Below are 15,612 nucleotides of genomic sequence, written 5' to 3'. Positions count from 1 at the left end.
ATTCACATTAAGGGGGTACCAGAAGGAAAAGGAAGAGAGCAAGAAATTGAAAACCTATTTGAAGAAATAATGACTGAACACTTCCATAACCTGGTGAAGGAGATAAATATACAAGCTCAGAAAGCACAGAGAGACTCAAACAGGAAGAACCCAAAGAGGCCCACACCAAGACACATCATAATTAAAATGACAAAGGTTAAAGACTTAGAGAGAATATGAAAAGTAGCAAGAGAAAAGCCGTTAATTACTTACAACGGAGCTCCCATAAGACTATCAGCTGATTCCTCGACAGAAATTTTGCAGACCAGAAGGGATTGGCAGTAAATATTTGAGGAGATGAAAAACAAGGACCTACAACCAAGATTACTCTACCCAGCAAAGCTGTCATTTAGACTCGAAGGATGGATAAAGAACTTCCCAAAAAAGAAAAATCTAAATGAGCTCATCACCACCAAACCAGTATTACAAGGAATCATAGAGGGACTTCTTTAAGACAGAAAATAAATAAAAAATATAAATAATAAAATGGCAGTAACTACATACCTATCAACAATTACTTTAAATGTAAATAGATTAAATGCTCCAATTAAAAGATAGGGGTGCTGAATGGATAATAAAACAAGATGCTTACATATACTGCCTACAAGATACTCACTTCAGATCAAAAAACACACACAGACTGAAAGCAAAGGGATGGGAAAAGGTATTTCATGAAAATGGAAACAAACAAACAGACAAAAAACTGGAGTAACAATAATTACATCAGACAAAATAGACTTTAAGACAAAAACTATAACAAGGGCCAAAAAGGACCTAGTAATCCATCTTCTGGGTATTTATCTGAAGAAACCCAAAACATTACTTCAAGGGTATGTGCTCATATATACGATATCTGACAATTAAGTTCATGAACTTGTTGCAATGATGTTGCTAACCTTTTTTCATGTCAGAGGGATTATTCATTATGAATTTGTACCAACTGGACAAACAGTTAACCAAGTTTACTATTTGGAAGTGCTGAAAAGGCTGCATGAAAAAGTTAGATAACCTGAACTTTTCAATAATTCATGGCTCTTGCATCACAACAATGCACCAATTCACATGGCACTGTCCTTGAGAGTTTTTAGCCAGTAAACAAATAATTGTATTGGAACACTCTTTCTACTCACCTGATCTGGCCCCCAATGACTTCTTTCTTTACCCGAAGATCAAGGAAATATTGAAAGGAAGACATTTTGAAGACATTCGGGACATCAAGCGTAATACAATGACAGGTCTGATGGCCATTCTAGAAACAGAGTTCTAAAATAGCTTTGAAGTGTGGACTAGGCTCCACCAAAAAGCTATTAGAAACAATCAACGAATACAGTAAAGTTGCTGGCTACAAAATCAACGCACAAAAGTCCATTGCCTTCCTATATACTAACAATGAAATCTCAGAAAAAGAAATACAAAAAACAATTCCTTTTGCAATTGCAGCAAAAGAATAAAATACCTAGGAATAAACTTAACCAAGGATGTGAAAGACCTATATGCTGAAAACTATAAGACTTTTTTGAAAGAAATTGAAGAAGACACAAAGAAATGGAAAGACATTCCGTGCTCATGGATTGGAAGAATCAACATAGTTAAAATGGCCATATTACCCAAAGCAATATACAGATTCAATGCAATCTCCATCAAAATCCCAATGGCACATTTTAAAGAAATAGAACAAAAAAATCATCAGATTTGTTTGGAACCACAAAAGACCCCGAATAGCCAAAGCAATCTTAAGAAAAAAGAACAATAATGGAGGTATCACACTTCCTGACTTTGGCTTGTACTACAGGGCTACAATAATCAAAACAGCATGGTATTGGCAGAAAAACAGACACATAGACCAATGGAATAGAATTGAGAACCCAGAAATAAAACCACATAAATATGGACAGATAATTTTTGACAAAGAAGCTAAAAACATACAATGGAGCAAAGACAGCCTCTTCAATAAATGGTGCTGGGAGAATTGGATAGCCACGTGCAAAAGAATGAAACTGGACTGCTATCTGTCACCATGTACCAAAGTTAATTCAAAATGGATCAAAGACTTAAGCATAAGACCTGACACAATAATCTGCATAGAAGAAAACATAGGTACTAAACTTATGGACCTTGGGTTCAAAGAGCATTTTATGAACTTGACTCCAAAGGCAATGGAAGTAAAAGCTAAAATAAACGAATGGGACTATATGAAACTTAAAAGCTTCTGCACAGCAAAAGAAACCATTGACAAAATAAAGAGGCCACCAACTGAATGGGAGAAGATTTTTGCAAACAGTGCCTCCAATAAGTGGCTAGTATCCAGAATATACAAGGAACTCATGCAACTCAACAACAAAAAAACAAACAACCCAATTGAAAAATGGGCAGAGGACTTGAAGAGACATTTCTCCAAAGAGGACATACAAATGGCAAATAGACATATGAAAAAATGCTCAACATCACTAATCATCAGAGAAATGCAAATCAAAACCACAATGAGATATCACCTCACCCCAGTCAGAATGGCTATCATCAATAAGACAAATAGTAACAAATGTTGGAGAGGCTGTGGAGAAAAAGGAACCCTCATACACTGTTGGTGGGAATGCAGACTGGTGCAGCCGTTATGGAAGGCAGTGTGGAGGTTCCTCAAAGAATTACAAATAGAATTGCCATATGACCCAGCAATCCCTCTCCTGGGTATCTACCCAAAAAATCTGAAAACATTTAGAGATAAAGACACGTGTGCTCCAATGTTCATTGCAGCTTTGTTTACAGTGGCCAAGACATGGAAACAACCAAAATGTCCTTCGATAGATGAATGGATAAAGAAGTTGTGGTATATATACACAATGGAATACTATTCAGCGGTAAGAAAAGATGATATAGGAACATTTGTGACAACATGGATGGATCTTGAGAGAGTAATGCTGAGCGAAATAAGTCAGACAGAAAAAGCAGAGAACCATGTGATTTCACTGATATGTGGTATATAAACCAAAAACAACAAAAGAACAACACAAACAAATGAGAAACAGAAACTCATAGACACAGACAATAGTTTAGTGGTTGCCAGAGGGTAAGGGGGGTGGGGGGTGGGAGATGAGGGTAAGGGGGATCGAATATATGGTGATGGAAGGAGAACTGACTCTGGGTGATGAACACACAATGGGATTTATAGATGATGTAATACAGAATTGTACACCTGAAATCTATGTAATTTTACTAACAATTGTCACCCCAATAAATTTAATTTAAAAAAAAATAAAAATAAAAAAATAAAAGATGTAATACAGAATTGTACACCTGAAATCTATGTAATTTTACTAATAATTGTCACCCCAATAAATTTAAGAAAAAAAAAAAGAGTGGACTAGGCACTGGCATTGGTGCATAACTTCCCAAGGGGAGTACTTTGAAGGTGACTGTAGTGATATTCAGCAATGAGGTATGTAGCGTTTTTTCTAGGATGAGTTCTTGAACATAATTGTCCTACCTCGTATGTTCATTTTATTATTTACAATAGCCAAGATTTGAAGGCAGCCTGGGTGCCCTGAATGAATGAATGGATGAATGAATGAATGAATAAAGAAGAGGTGGTACATGTGTCACGCGGGGTGGCATGCGTGTTCTCTGGTCCCACTCCCCGCATAAGAGCGCAGGATATGGCGAGGCCAAAAAGGAACACCCACGGAGCTGTAGATAAGGGAGTCATACCACTACAGTCTCACTGGTGGCTGCGTTGGAGACACAGGAAGCAGGAGCCACAGAATCCGCAATCCACACTCCGCCACACTCCACCGCTTCCTAGCTCAGCCACGATCTTCTTGCTAGCCCCCATTTTTTGCTAGCGTAGCTACAGCAATTGTATGAGTCGCCAATGGCTCACTGGTTACAGCTGACGGCCAACTAGCCACAGCTGATGGCCATCCAATCACAGTTGATGCCCATTTGCTACCTGAGCCAGCACCTTTCTATGTGAGGCTGAGAGCCTGGAAACTGCTCTCTGGGGCTCTGTCCCCACAACATGTATACAATGGTTACTTAGCCATAAAAAAGCACGAAATCTTGTCATCTGCAACAACATGGATGGACCTAGAAGGTATTGTGCTGAGTAAGTCAGCCAAATATCATATGATTTCACTCATAAGTGTAATCTAAAGAACAAAACAAATTTAATGGAAACAAACTCATAGATATAGAGAATATTTTGATGTTTGCCAGATTGGAGGGGGATTGAAGGTGGGTAAAAAAGGGGAAAGGAATAAGAGATACAAATTGGTTGTTACACAGTATTCATGGGGATATATGGTATAGCGTAAGGAATATAGTCAATATTGTAACAACTATGTATGGTGTCAGCTGGGTTGTAGATTTATTGGGATGAGAGTTGGGAGTGCGTTGGGGGGTAGGGTGAAGAAGTTGAGGGGATTAAGAAATACAAACTGGTAGTTTTGAAATAGAAATGGGGATATAATGTGTAGGGAATATAATCAGAGATATGGTAATAACTACGTATAGTGCCAGATGGGTACTAGTCAGGGAGATAGATCACTTCATAAGTCATATAAATGTCTAACCATATGCTGTACACCTGAAGTTAATATAAAATAATATTGAATGTCAATTGTAATTGAAAAAATTTTTTAAAGGGGTGGGGAAGATAAAGGGGAATAAGAAGTTCAAAGTTCCAGGTTAAAAAAACAACACAAAAAACAAGTAAGTCTTGGTTGGGGATGTAATGTACAGCATAGGAAATGTTAGTTATATTTTATTAAAAGTCTTTAAAAAATGGAAAAAAATAAAATGGGTAATGATATGACCTGTTTTGTAGGGTTTTGGCAGGTATTAAACTCATTAAGCCATTTCAGTCACTTAAAACAGTGCTTGGTCACAGTAAACGTTAGAGAAATGTTAATTGCTGTTATCAGCATCATCATCACTATCATTATGATTATCATTATTTTTATTAATCGCTTAACCTTAGAACAGAATTCAGTATAAAGCATTAAAGAGGAATCGGTTTAGACCTCAGCCAGGAGGAGTGGTTTCTAATGTGCTTTGATCTCACTTCAAGATGATACTACCTGGCTTTGAGGAGTGTGACACATAAGGAAGCTCTGTGCTATTTCCAAATGCAATACTCAAAAAATTTCTTCTGAAAAATACATGAGAAAAAGAAGATGGTTTGTGGTAAGGCGATTCAGATTTGAGTAAATGAAGCCTGCCTCTTAAATGGCCAGGGGAGCTATTAAATAGAGCATCTGGGGAGTGATTAACTGTTTGGTATGGCATGATTGTGTAATATTCTTGACCCAACACATTAGAAACGGACAGCTAATCTTTTCAGTATGAACCTTTGCTGTCTGCAGGGCAGTGGAAATGTTAATATGATCCCAATACCAATAGCTTAAGAGCTTGGTATCTTTTCTTTCTCTATGCTCTTCATTGCCCTCTTACCCCACAACAGCCTGACAGATGCAAGTCACCCTCACTTCACATGAATTATGGATGGAAAAATGTTAATGCAAAATCAATTCCCAAAGTCTTCCTTTATTCTAACAATGGTTGAGAGCTGTCACAGCTAGGGATCTTGTAATTGTAAATCAGGGAGGGACTCTGTTGTCTTACCCAGGCATACTAGCTAATAAGCTCAATTCCAGACTCTAGTTTGTTCTCAAAAAATTTTTACTGAAAAGGGAAATGAAGAGAGGAAGTACTCAGCCTACTGGACCAAAGCAGGCTTAAATGGAATTAAAAAATCATGTGCTAGGGATGTCTCACTGCCAAGGTGTGGGTAGCAGCTCAGGGCATCCATTGCTCATTATCCCTTCCCTTCCATGGCACTGGGCAGGTGATTATGAAATCAAACTATGTTTTTGGAAAATATATTCAGTTAGAGCTGGGCAATGGTAGAAACACCACAGAGCTAAGCCAGAAGAAGACGCACACAGTTAGTGTAAGGCTTTGAAAACTGGAGTAGTAGTGACTTCAGCCTTAGAAAACTATGCCAATAAGCTATCAGCCAACCCAGCAGAGGTGCTGGTGATGAGAAAAGGAAAGAAAAATGCTGGTTTCATTCAGCCTCTCAGGAATGCATCATTCACTGTTTGGGTGAGTCCTTACATGACTGTTTCCCAAACTGGCATGATCCCAGTGACCTTTGAAAGACATTTAGTTTTTCCTTGTTGCCTCCTTTCTTTCAGAATGGGAATGTACTTTGCAGCAGAGTCAGATGTCCAAGCCTTCATTGCCTCTCTCCTGTGCATATTCCTCATTTGTGCTGCCCTCGCTGCCCAGGTAAACTGGTTCACCTCTTTGTTTCCCAGCTGTGGTTCTCCTTCCTCCCTCTTCCACCCAACCCATTCCATCTCCCTAATTCCCCAGAAGGGAAACTTCCAGACAGAAATAACAATAGAACACTTTTAGGCAGCCCGCACTGGCCCCTAAATACTGTTTATAGCCCAAGCAGGGCATATTCTAGGCTCTCATAAGTTATTGGGTACCCAATAACATATTTTCATTGGCCTTTTAATCATTTGAAGGTAGATGTCAAGTGGAGGAAGGGAATTGTGGTCCAGAGATTTTCTGCTGTAAACAGCCTCTTCCTGTCATTGGCGGTGTGTACCAGGGGAGTTGTAGCATGGCACCACGTGTCCTGCACAATTAGTGCTGGAATTGCATCCAAGCATAGCTTCTAAATGATGAGGGGCTGTTCATAAATCAAAGGAGCTAAACCAGTGAGGTTTATAACAGTATAAAGCTGCCTGCCTGCTGAATAGTCACCTCCTCCAGACTGCAATTATTATTTACACATTGTTAAGAGCAAATAAAAGGGGGAGGCAGGCAGAGACTTTTTCACAAGGCTGGTAAGACGTCTACTTTCATGGTTTGTGACTAGGGTGTTTGTCTGAGGCAGGGGCTCTCTCAATGATACTTTGTTCACATCTGACTGGGCCCTGGCTCCCACACCAGAGGTGTGCAAGTGTGGAATGATTCAGAGAATGCCTGTGAGCCCGACATGAATCCTAACAAAAGCTAAGTGACAGTCTTGGGATCTGGTTACTAGAAACCTTTTAGTCCTGTGGTAGGGATGTCTCCTTGCCCAGAACCTGCTTTCCCTCTAGGATGGAGGTTCTGGAGTTGGGGTCCATGGGTGGGCTTTATGGGATCCAGGAACCCTTTAAAATTGTTTTGGTTTTTGGTGCAAGTATATATGTGTGTAAATTCCTTTAGAGAGGATCTTTAGCTTTATTGGTATTCCTAAAGGGGCTGTACATGACCCTAAAAACATGAAGAATCACTAGTCTAGGGCATACATAGATGGCACTTTTTTAAGTAGTAAAGAACCTCCAGGACTTATAAGAGAGAAATAAAAAATGGTAGGGCAGAAATGGTAGGAATGGGAATAGGAATGATGTTCAGTGAAAACTCAGTTAACTGAAATGTTACAGGAATGGAAATGATGTTTAACAGAAAATAAATTCCCAACCCTTTTTGTCACCACCTATATAAAATATTTTTTCCTCCATGAGTAAATATACTCTGATGAACACAAGGGATTCTTTACCAGGTGGCAAAAGATCATGCTATGTCACAGGTTTATCATTCTGAGTATGCATGATGATAGCATGTGCTTCAAGATCAGATCAACATATGATCCACCTAAAGGTTGTTTTTTGGAATCAATCCCTAAATGAGTGGGGCTTACTAGCTTCATATGTGTTTATTTGCTTCTAGTTTAACTAGATTACAGAGGTGTGGTGTGGGAGGGGTTCTGGTAGATGGGAGCAAAGTTTCTGATAAAGGAGCTAATCTGGAGAGCTTTTTTTTTTCATATGCATGGTTGCTTGTCAAATAGCCTTACAAAATCCCATCACCACCACCAGAAGACTCCAAAAGTGGTCTAAAGTCATAGGAATTTATCTAAACTCTTATATAGAGATTGTTCTTCCCTGGAAAGTAGGTTAAGGCATGATGCAGACACCCCACAGGGTGTAAGAGCATTGAATGGAGTGTGGCTGTCATTTACCCTAGCTACATAAAAGGAAGCAAGTATTGAGAAAAAGGGAAAGTATAAGCTAGCAGTTATTTCAAGAGAAAAAGAAAGTGTTAAGAAAATTGAGGTCATAAATCCTAGAAAAGAGAAAATTGAAAGAAATTACACATTGTCTTGAAGACTTAAAAAGCCCATTGTATGGAGTGTAGAAACCAACTGTTCATTTCCTTTTCCTTCTTGTTCTTGCAGGTCACTCCTTTATGAGTTTATTTTTCTTCTTGTTAACTATAACCTTTAACAATTTTTTCTGTGGGTAGTGACACTGAAGTTCCCTAATTCTTATATATAAATATGTTTTTCCTTTGCCCTCAGTCTTGAATGGTAATTTCACTGGGTGTAAAATTATAGGTGAATGTTCATTTTCCCTCAACACTTTGAAGATATTAATAAAGGGTTTGTTGACTTCCTTTTTTTTTGTGGATAAGAAGTCTACTATTTCATTGTAATTTTTTTGTAGGTAACCTGTTTTTCCCTCTTTCCAGCTTTTGAGGTTTTCTTTTACTTTGATGCACAAAATGAGGTATGTATGTTTGATTTATTTTTATTTAGCCTGCTCAGCACAAGATTTTTTCAGCCAAAGGGCTCAAATTTATCTTCAATTTTTAGTCATTAATTTTGTGAAACTTACCTCTTTTCCTTCTATCTTTTTTTCTCATTTAAAAAGTTATCTTTGGTGTACATTTTTGCTGCTCATCTGATTTATCCTCTGTGTCTCTTAATGTCTTCTTTATTATTTACATATTGGTATATTTCCTATCATGATACATTACTTCAATTCTGTCCTCCAATTCATGAATTATTTCTTCAGCTTTTTAATACCGACTATTTAGTCCCTCTGTTAGGTTTTATTTGTTGTTTTATTTTCAATAACTATATTTTCCACAAGTTTTTTTTTTTAATATCTACATGGTGCTGTTTTATAAATCCCTGTCATTGTTTCATGGGATCTCACTCTCTTCTTTATTTCTTTAGGCATTTAAAGATTTAAAGTCCATTTCAGATTGTTTAAATATCTGTATTTTCTCAGATGTGAATTCTTACTTTTGTTGGGTTTCTTGATAGCTTTTCTTACATCCAATTTTCCCTTTGTTTTCTAAAAGTTTTGTTTAACAGCTCATCATCCATGGGGGTTTTTCTCTTGCCTTCTTTCCTGGTGGGATAGTTGTTTCAGGCCTTGTAATTCACTGAGTTCTAAACCAGGTCATATATTAGTGTCTCCACTTGGCTTCCTTATGCCTGGATGGTCCCTCTCTCTGCCTCTGTTTTCTTGTGCAGTGCTAATCCCTGATAATGATCTTGGACTGGGATCTCAGCAGAAGCTGCCTACCTTGGTCATTCAGTCCATTTGAGGGAAACATCTCTGGGGGGCAGAGCTACATCAGCCCCTGGTTACATGTTAGAAGTATGGCCCTACTACTTAGCTTTACACAGGAAGTAAAATGTAGGCCATACATCTTGCTCAGCTATCTGGCCCCAACTGTCTGTATCCAGTCCCAGCTGCCAGTGGACCATAAGGCTCTGGGCCCCACTTATTGCTGTATTTTCCTTCTATGTTTTATTACACAAGAGTCTTCTTTTGCTTCTGAGTATGGTTATGCAGTTTTAAAGTTTATTTATTTATTTTTAATTTTACATTCCATCTCTTACTCTGTTTGGAAAAGAGCACAGAATTTCTCATGTGCTCTCTCTGCCATATTGAAATGGAATGCAAACCAGCTATTATTTCTTTCTATGGAAGATAAAACAAGAATAAATGGGTTTAAACCATAGAAGAGCAGAATGGAGTTTGATAAAAGAAAGAACTTTAGGACAGTGGCTGTTAAATCCTAAAATAAGTGACTAAGGATAATTTTAGTCTCTTTGCTGCATATTTCTGGAAATCAAAAGGTACACCCCCATCTGAGACAGAGTTGGCACAGTTCTTCTTTGAGACAGGACAATGGATGTGATGAATCCTCTGTATTCCTTCCACCCCAGTGATTACTTGACATGAGGAAACTCATGCCTTCAGGGCCACAGGAATGTTTGGTCAAAGGAAAGGGCTCTAGTTTTCTGTCTTAATCCAATGTAAGGCACTATGATGAAATTGTCCTCACTTAAAAAAATAATGTTTAAAGCTAAGATGATGAACAAGTTCTATTATCAAAAAGAGAAAACAAACAAGGAAACTATATATCCATTGCTTTGGTTTTACATATTATCCTATAGCAGTCTTAACTTCAGGGAACATTCACCTGGGTAGTGATGGACTCTGTTGGTTAATCCTACTAGGCATGCCTAGAGCTCATCTCCCATTGGAGGGGACAGAGGAACCACCACCCTCCATTTATTTCTGTGTTTCCCATGGCTCTTCCTTTCTAATCTCTCCACCCCTGCAATTTCCAAGGTTCCCACCTGCATTTGAGGTTGTCTCCTGTAGATTCTGCTGAACTATAGAAATCACAGTATGCAGACTGTTTTTCCAGAATTACAAGAGATAAATCTATACTGAGTCCCATGAAAAGGAAATGAAAATTTTTTCATCAGCACTTCCCCAAGTCTCCATGGCAGAAGTCAAGTCTTGGTCACATGCCACAGAGCTCTACTGGGCCCAGAGAGGCTGGTACTGCATTGAAGATAGAAGATACTTAATGGAAAAAGTCAAGACTGCACAGAAGTCAGAAAGGTCATTAAATCAATCCCAGTCTGTAATCAGAACTCACTGTAGTCTCCAATAATAAGAGATTTGTAGGAATGAAATGCCATAGCTTCTCTTTTTGGGGAGTGGAGTGCTAAAAGTAGGAGGAGGAGAGAAAGAATATGACTTCTCTCCATTTGTTCTTTATACAAAGGGTGCCATAAAAATGTATACACATTTTAAGACAGGAAAAAAAAACTATTAAAATTGTAATGCTCAATATATACCAATGACAAAAAATGAATACAAGTCATGTTTGATTTCTGTGATTACAAGAGGTGCTCAAAGTGGTTACCATCAGCATCCAGACATTTCTGATTATGGTGAACTACTGATTGAGCAACGCTGAACAAAGTGTCCACTTCATGCATATTTTTGCACCCTGCTATATAATTTTATCACAAAAAGAACATTTATGATGACCAAGAGCCAAAATAACGATATTTTCTTAGCGTTTTTTAAATCACCATTCCATTAGGAATTTGCTACTCAGAATTAATCAATTTGAGTTCCCTTAGAGGTATTCCAACATTCTCAGGTCATAAAAGAGCTCTTATAAGATTTGTTCTGTTACTGGACACCTAATGCACAGTGTTCCCTTCTAGATATGGTTTTAATATGGAGGCGTTGTTTACAAAAATCTTCTCCCATTCGGTTGGTTGCCTCTTTATTTTGTCGATTCTTTCTTTTGCTGTGCAGAAGCTTTTAAGTTTCATATAGTCCCATTCATTTATTTTAGCTTTTACTTCCATTGCCTTTGGAGTCAAATTCATAAAATGCTCTTTGAACCCAAGGTCCATAAGTTTAGTACCTATGTTTTCTTCTATGCAGTTTATTATTTCAGAACTTATGTTTCGGACTTTGATCCATTTTGAATTAATTTTGGTACATGGTGACAGATAGCAGTCCAGTTTCATTCTTTTGCACGTGCCTTTCCAATTCTCCCAGCACCATTTATTAAAGAGGCTGTCTTTTCTCCACTGTATGTTTTTGGCTTCTTTGTCAAAAATTATCTGTTCATATTTATGTGGGTTTATTTCTGGGTTTTCAATTCTATTCCACTGGTCTGTTTTTCTGCCAATATAATACTGTTTTGATTATTGTTGCCCTGTAGCACAAGCTGAAGTCAGACGGTGTGACAACTCCAGCATTGTTCTTTTTTCTGAGGATTGCTTTGGCTACTTGGGGTCCTTTGTGGTTCCATATAAATCTGATGATTTTTTCTTCTATTTATTTAAAAACTGTCATTGTGATTTTGATGGGGATTGCATTAAATCTGTATATTGCTTTGGATAATATGGCCATTTTAACCATGTTGATTCTTCCAATCCATGAACATGGAACGTCTTTCCATTTCTTTGCAACTTCTTCAATTTCTTTTAAAAATGTGTTATAGTTTTCAGTGTATAGGTCTTTCACATCCTTGGTTAAGTTTATTCCTAGGTATTTTTTTCTTTTTGTTGCACTTGCAAAAGGAATTGTTTTTTAAATTTCTTTTTCTGAATTTCATTGTTAGTATATAGGAATGCAATGGAATTTTGTACATTGATTTAGTAGTCGGCAACTTGACTGTATTCATGTATTGTTTCTAATAGCTTTTTGGTGGAGTGTTTAGGGTTTTCTATATATAGCATCATGTCATCTGCAAAGAGTGATAATTTAGCTACTTCATTTCCAGTTTGGATGCCTTTTATTTCTTTCTCTTGCCTGATTGCTCTGGCAAGGACTTCCAACTCTTACGTTGAAAAACAGAGGTGATAGGGGACAGCTCTGCTGTGTTCCTGAACATGGAGCAAAGGGCTTCAGTTTTTTCACTGTTAATTATGATATCAGCTGAGGGTTTGTTACATATGGCCTTTATTATGTTCAGGTATTTTCCTTCTATACCTACTTTTTTGAAGTGTTTTAATCACAAATAGATATTGTATCTGGTCAAATGGTTTTTCTGAATTTATTCATATAATCATATGATTTTTTGTCCTTTATTTTGTTTATTCAGTGTACCACATTGATTGACTTGCACATGTTAAACCATAATGTATGATTTAAAAGTTTACCATTCAGTGACGTTAAGAGCGTTCACACTGTTGTGAAATCTTCACCACTAATCTAGTTCTCGATATTTTACACAGCCCCAATGGGAAACCCTATGTCCATTGAAGAGTCACCCCCTCCCCCATTCCCTCCTTTTCCCTCTCCAGCCCCTGGCAACCATTAGTCTTCTTTCTCTTTCTTTTTTTTCTTTTTTTTAATTTACTGGGGTGAAAATTGTTACTAAAATTACATAGATTTCAGGTGTACAATTCTGTACTACATCATCTATAAATCCCATTGTGTGTTCACCACCCAGAGTCAGTTCTCCTTCCATCACCATATATTTGATCTGCCTTACCCTCATCTCCCACCCCCCACTCCCCTTACCCTCTGGTAACCACTAAACTATTGTCTGTATCTATGAGTTTTTGTTTCTCATTTGTTTGTCTTGTCCTTTTGTTGTTTTTGGTTTATATACCACATATCAGTGAAATCATATGGTTCTCTGCTTTTTCTGTCTGACATATTTCGCTTAGCATTACACTCTCAAGTTCCATCCATGTTGTCACAAATGTTTCCTTTTTTTTTCTTTTTTTTTTTAATTAAATTTATTGGTGTGACAATTGTTAGTAAAATTACATAGATTTCAGGTGTACAATTCTGTTTCTATATCATCTTTTCTTACCGCCGAATAGTATTCCATTGTGAATATATACCACAACTTCTTTATCCATTCATCTATCGAAGGACATTTCGATTGTTTCCATGTCTGGGCTACCGTAAACAAAGCTGCGGTGAACACTGGAGCACACGTGTTTTTATGGACAAATGTTTTCAGATTTTTTGGGTAGATACCCAGGAGAGGGATTGCTGGGTCATATGGTAATTCTACTCATAATTTTTTGAGGAACCTCCACACTGCCTTCCATAGCGGGGTACCGGTGCGTATTCCCACCAACAGTGTATGAGGGTTCCTTTTTCTCTACAGCCTCTCCAACACTGGTTACTATTTGTCTTATTGATGATAGCCATTCTGACTGGGGTGAGGTGATATCTCATTGTGGTTTTGATTTGCATTTCTCTGATGATTAGTGATGTTGAGCATTTTTTCATATGTCTATTTGCCATTTGTATGTCCTCTTTGGAGAAATGTCTCTTCAGGTCCTCTGCCCATTTTTCAATTGGGTTGTTTGTTTTTTTGTTGTTGAGTTGCATGAGTTCCTTGTATATTCTGGATACTAGCCCCTTATCGGAGGCTCTGTTTGCAAAAATCTTCTCCCATTCAGTTGGTAGCCTCTTTATTTTGTCGATGGTTTCTTTTCCTGTGCAGAAGCTTTTAAGTTTCATATAGTCCCATTCGTTTATTTTAGCTTTTACTTCCATTGCCTTTGGAGTCAAATTCATAAAATGCTCTTTGAACCCAAGGTCCACAAGTTTAATACTTATATTTTCTTCTGTGCAGTTTATTCTGTCAGGTCTTATGCTTAAGTCTTTGATCCATTTTGAATTAATTTTGGTACATGGTGACAAATAGCAGTCCAGTTTCATTCTTTTGCATGTGGCTATCCAATTCTCCCAGCACCATTTATTGAAGAGGCTGTCTTTCCTCCATTGTATGTTTTCTGCTGCTTTGTCAAAAAGTATCTGTCCATATTTATGTGGTTTTATTTCTGGGTTCTCAATTCTATTCCATTGGTCTATGTGTCTGTTTTTCTGCCAATACCATGCTGTTTTGATTGTTATAGCCCTGTAGTACAAGCTAAACTCAGGGAGTGTGATACCTCCATTATTGTTCTTTTTTCTTCAGATTGCTTTGGCTATTCAGGGTCTTTTGTGGTTCCAAACAAATCTGATGATTTTTTTGTTCTATTTCTTTAAAAAATGCCATTGGGATTTTGATGGGGATTGCATTAAATCTGTATATTGCTTTGGGTAATATGGGAATTTTAACTATGTTGTTTCTTCCAATCCATGAGCACAGAATGTCTTTCCATATCTTTGTGTCTCCTTCAATTTCTTTCAAAAATGTCTTAAAGTTTTCAGCATATAGGTCCTTCACATCCTTGGTTAAGTTTACTCCTAGGTATTTTATTTTTTTTGCTGCAATTGGAAAAGGAATTGTTCGTTGTATTACTTTTTCTGAAATTTCATTGTTAGTATATAGGTATGCAATGGACTTTTGTATGTTGATTTTGTAGCCAGCAACTTTACTGTATACGTTGATTGTTTCTAACAGCTTTTTGGTGGAGTCTTTAGGATTTTCTATATATAGCATCATGTCATCTGCAAAGAGTGATAGTTTAACTTCTTCATTCCCAATTTGGATGCCTTTTGTTTCTTTCTCTTGCCTGATTGCACTGGCAAGGACTTCCAACACTTTGTTGAAAAGAAGAGGTAATAGGGGACAACCCTGTTGTGTTCCTGAACGTAGACCAAAGGGCTTCAGTTTTTCACCATTAATTATGAGATTAGCTGAGGGCTTGTCATATATGGCCTTTATTATGTTAAGGTATTTTCCTTCTATACCTATTTTATTAAGTGTTTTAATCATAAATGGATGTTGTATCTTGTCAAATGCTTTTTCTGCATCAATTGATATAATCATATGATTTTTGTCCTTAATTTTGTTAATGTGATGTATCACATTGATGGGTTTGCGGATGTTGAACCATCCTTGTGCCCTGGGGATGAACCCCACTTGGTCGTGATGAATAATCTTTTTAATGCATTGTTGTATTCGATTTGCTAGAATTTTGTTTAGGATTTTGGCATCTGTATTCATCATAGATATTGGTCTGTAGTTTTCTTTTTTTGTGTT

General features: G+C 37.4%; 1 protein-coding gene across 10 annotated transcripts in view; it reads left to right on the top strand.

Moving 5' to 3' along the window:
- Positions 1-15,612, top strand: part of CHRDL1 (chordin like 1) — a 179,562-nt gene that overhangs the window by 52,337 nt on the left and 111,613 nt on the right. For all 10 annotated transcript variants that reach the window (XM_074323572.2, XM_074323573.2, XM_019718631.3 and 7 more), the window contains exon 4: positions 6,231-6,324. In XM_074323572.2, coding sequence (XP_074179673.1) covers positions 6,231-6,324 — 94 coding nt within the window. The remainder of the gene's footprint in view (positions 1-6,230; positions 6,325-15,612) is intronic.

This window comes from Rhinolophus sinicus, chromosome 18 (assembly GCF_057876585.1).
Source record: "Rhinolophus sinicus isolate RSI-liver-muscle chromosome 18, RSI-T2T, whole genome shotgun sequence".
In the NCBI taxonomy this organism is placed as follows: Eukaryota; Metazoa; Chordata; class Mammalia; order Chiroptera; family Rhinolophidae; genus Rhinolophus; species Rhinolophus sinicus.
The sequence above is the reverse complement of the archived record's forward strand: the minus strand, read 5'-3'. Positions and strand labels throughout refer to the sequence as shown.